This window comes from Sapajus apella, unplaced genomic scaffold (assembly GCF_009761245.1).
Source record: "Sapajus apella isolate SASKATOON/1434 unplaced genomic scaffold, GSC_monkey_1.0 scaffold75, whole genome shotgun sequence".
NCBI classification, from domain to species: Eukaryota; Metazoa; Chordata; class Mammalia; order Primates; family Cebidae; genus Sapajus; species Sapajus apella.
In genome coordinates this window covers 3,259,557-3,267,641 of record NW_022437015.1, presented here as the reverse complement: position 1 = coordinate 3,267,641, position 8,085 = coordinate 3,259,557, and the positions used below count along the sequence as shown (strand labels likewise).

At 45.8% G+C, this 8,085-nt stretch overlaps 1 protein-coding gene across 2 annotated transcripts; it reads right to left on the bottom strand.

The window, feature by feature from the left end:
• Positions 1-607: 607 nt before the first annotated feature.
• On the bottom strand, positions 608-4,486 carry MAGEE1 (MAGE family member E1). Of its 2 annotated transcripts, XM_032251333.1 has the most exons (2): positions 3,324-4,486; positions 608-3,143 (listed from the first exon to the last, which is right to left on the bottom strand). In XM_032251333.1, the coding sequence occupies exons 1-2, from the start codon at positions 4,240-4,242 to the stop codon at positions 1,162-1,164; spliced, it is 2,901 nt and encodes a 966-aa protein (XP_032107224.1). In that variant the 5' UTR covers positions 4,243-4,486; the 3' UTR covers positions 608-1,161. The 2 variants fall into 2 exon arrangements, with proteins under 2 accessions (XP_032107224.1, XP_032107223.1); XM_032251332.1 differs by having other exon boundaries at positions 608-4,486.
• Between the last annotated feature and the right edge of the window lie 3,599 nt (positions 4,487-8,085).

The following is an 8,085-nucleotide window of genomic DNA, read 5'->3' as shown; positions in this document are numbered from 1 at the left end:
TTCATGATTGTATTAAGGACCCCATCTTGGCCAGGTGTGGTGCCTCATGCCTGTAATCCCAGCACTTTGGGAGGCTGAGGTGGGCAGATCATGAGGTCAGGAGTTCAAGATCAGCCTGGCAAATGTAGTAAAACCCCATCTCTACTAAAAATATAAAAATTAGCTGAGTGTGTTGGCACACACCTGTAGTCCCAGCTACTTAAGAGACTGAGGCAGGAGAATTGCTTGAACCCAGGAGGTGGAGGTTGCAGTGAGCCGAGACTGTGTCACTGCACTCCAACCTAGGCGGCAGAATGAGACTCCAACTCAGAAAAAAAAAAGGACCCCATTTATATTCCTTATAAACAAACCCACCATATTCCTTAAGGACCACCTTGAACACCCCAGGAATTGGGCAAGTGTGCCTCTTTTTAACTACCATAGCACTATTAGTCTACTGTAGCACATAGTACACCATAGTAAATTGCTTGTTTAAATGACCTACCTCTGTACCCTATCCAGTCCCTGAATTCTTGGGCAGGTACTATATCTTGTAAACTTTTTTACTTGTATAAATAGGGCACACAACTGTGCTCATTATATAAAAGCAGTTGAATAAATCAGTGTATTAGCATTATCTTTATTAATCTTTTATTTTTCATTACATTTTAATACAGCAAAGCAAATACAGGTAAACATCAGTATTCTTTATACAATAGCAGACAGAAAGGGAAGCCAGCCACAATTTAGAGTGCTTTTTCAGTTGTTGCTATATTTGTTTGTTAGTTTATCACTTTAAGCCAGATTATTTTACTGGCAAATTTGTTCAAACTTTCAAGGAAAAGCCTATATCTATAGCTATATGCTATATATTCTCTTCTAGATAATGCAACAAGATGGAAATATTTCCAAAACATTTTATAAAGCTATCAAAACTCATACCAAAATACAACAGAGACAGCAAGTGGTCAATCACATTTACCCAATCGGACAGTATATTAAAACAGTTGAAACATTTCAAGACACAACACAAGAACTAAACATGAGAAGACATAAATAGAACTGGAACACAAATACCAAATACAATATGTAACCCCCACCCCCCCCACCCCCACCCAATACATGAGACTTGAGTCTCTAAGGCCCCTCCTTGCAAGGCCCCTCTGACTGCCATGCATTCCTCTACCTGAAGTTGTGAACAAAGAATTGCCTGTGCCCAACATCAGCTCTATTGGCCTCATCTTCCATTGCCTCCCTGTACTGCTGTGGCCAGTCCTGTGGCTCCTTTCTGTGGATTCTGGCCACATATCGCAGGGCTTTCATCTTGGAGGTTTCCAGACGGGCTCTAGGACCCCACACAAACTCATATTGCACTGGATCACTGTCTGGAACCCGCAAACTGTCTATGTAGCGCTGACTCAAATATCTGCAAGTAATCACATGCTTTCTCCCAGATTGAACCCCTAAGCCTCTCAGAAAGGCCCAGACTGCAGACTCCCTGGCGTGGTTGCCCATTATAAAGATGAAACTTAGGACCTGCATCAAAAAGTTGTTGCCAGGCCTGTTTGGACTATCTACAATCTCCTCAGTTTCTTCCATCTCCCTTCGGTTGTACAGGGTATAGGAGTGATTCCTGGGATCAAGTACCACTAGCTCTGTCCCATACACATGGTTCAGGGTACGGGCAGCACGATTCAGGAGGTCAGGGAACACTTTGCTGCACTCTCGGCCAATGTAGTACAGAATTCCTTTCTTTGGTATAGGCAGCTTAGTTGAATCCATAAGCAGAAATAACTGTACCAACTTCCTTGCCTTGCTCTCCAATCTTGACTCAGGCCATGAATGTGGGGGATATTTTGAGGAATAGTTGGAAACCTCTGAATCAGGGGATGCTACCTCTCCAGCAACTTCCTCAAAAAAGGGCCTCCTGAAGTGAGGGAGGGCCTGCCAACCCTCAGCAAAGGCTCTGGCAGCATCTTCTTCCAGAGCTTCGTTGTATTGCTCTGGCCAATCCATAGGATCTTTGTTGTATATTTTAGCCATGAACTTCAGAATTTTCATCTTGGTGGTTTCTATGTGGGATCTTGGGCCCCAGAAAAACTCATACTCCACTGGCTTACAGTCAGTTACTGGCCTGTAGTCTAAGTAACGTTGCCATACAAACTCCACAGATAGAAGTCTTTTTGGGTTCCCAAAAATGGAAAGCCTCCTTTCCCGCTGCACCCCCATCCTCCAGAGCATTTCCCAAATCTCAGCCTCCTTGGCTTGGTTGCCATTCAGGAATATTTGGCCTAGAATCATCATCAGGAGGCCCATCTTTGGCCCATTTGGGCTCTCTTCTAACCCTTCAAAGGGCACAGGTCCCAGTTTGTTGAGCAGAATGTAGGTGTGTGCCTCAGGGTCAAGTTCTCTCAATTCAAACCTAAAAATGCACTCCAGGTGGGCTGCTGCTCGCCTGAGTATCTCAGGAAACTGGTTGCGATATTCTTTAACAATATATTCCCGCATTTCAGACTCCCGGATAGGGTACTTGCTCTGATCCTTCACCAGCAGGAACTGCAACAGCTCAGCTACATTCTGTTCTATAGGGTCCTGGGGCTTCAGGGTAATTGCAACCCGGGAAGTACTGAGGCCCATAATAGTAATGGAGTTGGGGCTCTCACAGTCTCTCAGGACCTGGAACTCTATAGGGCCTTCTGCACCCTTAGGACCCTCAGAGTCTGAGTCCACAGAGGCCTTGGATTCCCCAGGGCTTGGCAAAACAACGGAGCACTTGGAGGGATTCCGATCCATAGAAGCATTTGAGCTAAACAGTGTGCTCGGGCCCTCACCAGGGGTGGGCAGCACGGAGCTTCCTGGTCCGTTGGAGGAGGTGGGCTGCACTAAGGTACTTGGTCCCTCACCAGGAATAGGCGGCACGGTGGCGCTCAGTCCCTCAGTGGCGGTGGGAGGCACAGAGGTGCACAGTCCTTCACCAGGGGTTGGCGGCACGGAGGTGCTCGTTCCCTCACCAGGAGTAGGCTGCACGGAGGTGCTCAAGCCCTCAGTGGTGGTGGGTGGCACGGAGGTGCTTGATCCCTTACTAGGGGTGGGCACGAAGGAGGTGCTTTGTCCATCAGAGGCGGTGGGCAGCACGGAGGTGCTCGGTCCCTCACCAGGGGTGGCCTGCACGGAGGGGCTCGGTCCCTCATAAGGGTTGGGGACCATGGAGGTGCTTAGTCCCTCAGAGGCGGTGGGTGGCACAGAGGTGTTCTTTCCCTCACCAGGGGTGGGCAGCACGGAGCTGCTCGGTCCCTCAGAGGCGGTGGGTGGCACGGAGGTGCTCGGTCCCTCGGTGGCAATGGGAGGCACAGAGGTGCTCAGTCCCTCACCAGGAGTGGGCTGCACGGAGGTGCGCAGGCCCTCAGTGGCGGTGGGTAGCACAGAGGTGCTTGATCCCTTACTGAGGGTGGGCACTAAGGAGGTGCTTTGTTTGTCAGAGGCGGCAGGCAGCACGGAGGTGCTCGGTCCCTCATTAGGGGTGGATGGCACGGAAGTGCTCAGGCCCTCAGGGACGGTGGGCAGCACGGAGGTGCTCAGTCCCTCATCAGGAGTGGCCGGCACGGAGATGTTCAGGCCCTCAGTGGCGGTGAGCGGCACGGAGGTGCTCGCTTCCTCACCAGGGGTGGGCGGCACGGAGGTGCTCGGTCCCTCAGCAAGGGTGGACGCCACGGAGGTGCTTGGTCCCTCAAAGGCGGTGGGCGGCACGGAGGTGCTCGTTCCCTCACCAGGGGTGGGCGGCACGGAGGTGCTCCGTCTCTCAGAGACGGTGGGCGGCAAGGAGGTGCTCGGTTTCTCAGAGGAAGTGGGCGGCCTGGAGGTGTTCTGGCCCTCCGAGGCGGCAAGCGTCACAGATGTGCACAGCCCTTTAGACATGGTGGGAGGCCCAGAGGTGCTTAGGCCCTCACAGGGGGTGGGCAGCACGGAGGTGCCAGTTCCCTCAGAGACGGTGGGCTGCCCGGAGGCGCTTGAGGCCTCAGAGATGGTAGGCGGCACAAAGGTGCTTGGACCCTCAGCGGAGGTGGGCAGAACGGAGGTGCTTGGGCCCTCAGAGGCACAGAGGCCCTGGAGGATCTGGGAGTCGATGGGACCCTGGGGGACGTCTGAGCCTGGCACATCACCGGGGAGCCCGGGGGCATTAGGGGCCTGGATTTCGCTGTTGTGCGCAGTGGCCTTTGCACCGCGGCGGCGGCGGCGGCGCGAATTCTGGCTTACCAGAGACATGGTCCTGCCGACCGGCGCGTAGATCTGGCAGAGAGGACTGGAGGTGTGTAGGTGCCTCGGCACAAAACTGCCGCTAGCGGTAATTCTGTTGCTGCTGCTGCCAGAACCAAAGTTCCAAGCAACTTGCTGAAGCTGAAATTAGAGGTGATGAAAAAGGCAGGCACTGGCCAGCAATGAACGCTAGTCTCAGTGTACTCTGCTTCTCACACCCCGCCCTCTGCCGCAGTCCGCGCAGGCGCAGACCGGCTCTGCGGCAAGGCGATCTCGCCCCGCCCCGCACCTTCCCTGGGCCGGAGAAAGTGGATGCGGTGGTTCTGCACCAAAGGAGAGCACTAGCAGAAGGGAAACTCGTAGGGTGGAACAAGGAGCTTAGAGTAGATGGTTAGGGAATAAAAATGGAAATAATAATAACTACTCAGATTTAAGGTACGATTAGAAGGCTTCTACACAGAGCGCCAAGCACTTAATAGATTCTGAAAGTTCTGAAATATCATTGAGATTTGCATTTTCCCAAAACTGTTTCAAGGAAAATGTTCGTGGTCTCTGGAAGGGTAGAATCCCCATCCTTGACCCTGTCTCTTCTATCGCTTTCTCCTTTTATGTGTCTAACTGCTCTCTTAAAGTTGTGAGCTAGTAAGAACTCTTTCCTAGAGGGCCTGAATGCCTGGCATTTAGTACCAATTAGGGAGCTTCGAACAAGCTTGAAAAGCCCAACATTCCCAGCCCAAATTTTCCCAGGCTTTAGTGAGAAAGCCACTAAAACTCTTAAAAATTCGCTTAATTCTTTCTCTCCACAATGACATGTCAATCACCTGCTCCTGTAATAGAGCTTTCGTGAAGGTCAGTTGAGATACCCAGTGTTAAGGGATGCTACCTGCTCTGTTTTGCTCTATTACTCTAGTATTTTTGGGCAGATCCAACCCTGATCTCCTTATTCATGCATTCAACAAACACTGGTCATCTATGCAGAAGTTACAGAGTTAATTTCTTTGTCATCCAGGAGCACCCAATGTAAAAATTGGAGTCAAAGAAAAAGTGAAGCCAAATTTTCTAGAAGTTTGTAAAGAATTCAGTGGATGGCAGGGTCAGTTCTACCTGTAGATGCAGAAAAGGCTTCATAAAAGAGAGGATGTTTAAAAAGATGAGTGGGTAGGTATTTACCAAAAGGACAAGAATGAGAAAAGCATTCCAACTGAGAGTAGCATGACAGCAGTGAGTAAGAAAGAAAACACTGAAGAGTGCAAGCAGGTTGTTTTTAGAAGTTGGGGGGAGAGAGAGAGGAGGAGAGGTAGAGAGAAAACACTAGCTTTCTGACACACAACTACTACAACTCAGCTTACCACTATTGACCCTCTTTTGATGTTTGTACCTTGCTGCAAACATTTATTACATGTGGTCTTTCTTAATATCTTGTAAAAATTCTGGGAGTATACTTTTTTTTACACTTGTTTATGGAAAGGGAAAATAACTGGCTACAGTCACAAAGTTTCACTATCTCTGTCTCCAATTTCGGCTCTGTGAAGTCCAATGCAGTTATTATGCCCAGGGCCTATTCAGTGTGGGAAGTGCAAAAAACCTAGGATGTTTCTCTAAGCTTCAGCAACAGATATTCCTAATCTACAGTCCAGTGATTTCTAGAGATTTTGAAGTTTTTCAATTCTCTAAACTAAAAATTTTACCTTTAGAAATACGTTCTAAAAAAAAAATAAGCTATATGTGCAAATATTTAACTAAAAAAACTTATATAATTTGTTCTAATATAACAGCTGAAACCTATATGAATGTTAAATAACTAAAGAGTAAAGAAATTATGGTACTAAAAATGGAATACCAATAAGTCATTATAATGATATCAAAGAGTTCCATTTCTAATAATGTGTAGTTCATTGTAGCAGCCCTGCGAAAACCATCCTAGAAATTTAGGTAAAGAAACTCTTTGATGACAACAAAGGCTACCAATACAGCATCAGAAACCTATAAAGGCGATGAGGACTTAAGGAGTAATGATTTCAGAAAAAGGAAAGTGCAAAGAGGTGAGTCTTATATTGTATACAACTTTGTCACTTATGGAATTTAATGATTTGCTAGCTGATAATGTGGAATTCTAACTTACTGAAATAGTAAATCAAAAATGAAGGCAAAATAAATACATGTTCTGAAAACAATACTGAATAAATTGAACAACAGTACCCCCATGTTGAGGAAATACTGAAAGGTTCTTATATGAAACTGAAGAGTTGCAAGAATTGAACAGTAATAGAAAGGATAAATATGTGGGTAAACAGACATATTGACAATGTAAAATAATAATATGTTTTTCTATAATTTATATGTAGAATTAAAATATATGAAACTAGTGAGTGCAAGAGATTTGGGGACTGATCAATAAAAAAATATATTACCACAAGTTTTCAGTAACACACAATGAATTTTTGCTTGTTTGTTTATTTTAGAATTTCAACTTTTATTTTAGATTCTGGGAATACATATGCAGGTTTGTTACATGGGTGTATTACATGATGCTGAGGTTTGGAAAACAAATGATCCTGTCACCCAGGTAGTGAGCATAATACTCAACAGTTAGTTTTTCAACTCATACTCACCTCTATTCTTCCCCCTTTTAATATTCCCCCAGCGTCTATTGTTGCCATCTTTATGTCCATGAGTACCCAATGTTTAGCTCCAAATTATAAATGAGAACATGTGGTATTTGCTTTTCTGGTTCTGTGTAAATTCGCTTAGGATAATGGCCTCCAGCTGCATCCATATTGCTGCAAATGACATGATTTCATTAGTTTTTATGTCTGTGTTGTATTCCATGGTATACATGTACCACATTTTCCTTAGCCAATATCAATGATAGACACTGAAGTTAACTCCATGTCTTTGCTATTGTTAATGAGGCTGCAAAGAACATATGAGTGTATGTGTCTTTTTGGTGGAATTTCTTTTCTTCTGGATGTATACCCAATAATGTGATTATTGAATTGAATGGTAGTTGTGATTTATGTTCTTTGAGAAATCTCCAAACTGCTTTCTATAGTGGTTGAACTATATATAGTGTTTACTATTACTAATTTACATTCTGACCAACAGTGTATAAGCATACAATGAGTTTTATTTGGTTAATTCTCTGACAGGTTTACAAGGTCATAGGGTTCATCAAAGTCTGAGATCTTCCAGAGGTTGGTGGGAGGTCACTACCTAGAAAATGAGAGGACAAGCTAACTGGAGAGAGGGAGGGGAATCAAAGAGATGGCTTATGTATGTATGTGATGTCTCTCAGCAGCAAGACAGAGAGTTTTTGGGTCAGAGATCTCTGAAGGGCAGCAGCAGCTTAGGATTTTCATCACCTGGAGTTTATCCTATCTATAGCTAGCAGATGATTGTAGTTTCACAGGGATTGCAAAGAAGGCAGCCTCTAAATGGCTAACAATCTACTTATTGGTCTATATTTAAAACAATTGGATGTGTAAAAAATTGAGTTTGGTACTAGCAGGATCAGTATACAGCAGCCATCTTTGGCTCATGCATATAACATATTCTGGCTCAATATTATCTTTTTTTTTTTTTTTGAGATGAAATTTTTCTTTTGTTGCCCAAGCTGGAGTGCAATGGGGTAAACTCAGCTCACTGCAACATCCACCTTTCAGGTTCAAGCAATTCTCCTGCCTTAGCCTCCCAACTAGCTGAGATTACAGGCACGCGCCACCATGCCTGGCTAATGTTTTGTATTGTTAGTAGAAACAGGGTTTCACCATGTTAGCCAGGCTGGTCTGGAACTCCTGATCTTAGGTAATCCACCTGCCTTGGCCTCCCAAAGTGCTGGGATTACAGGTGTGA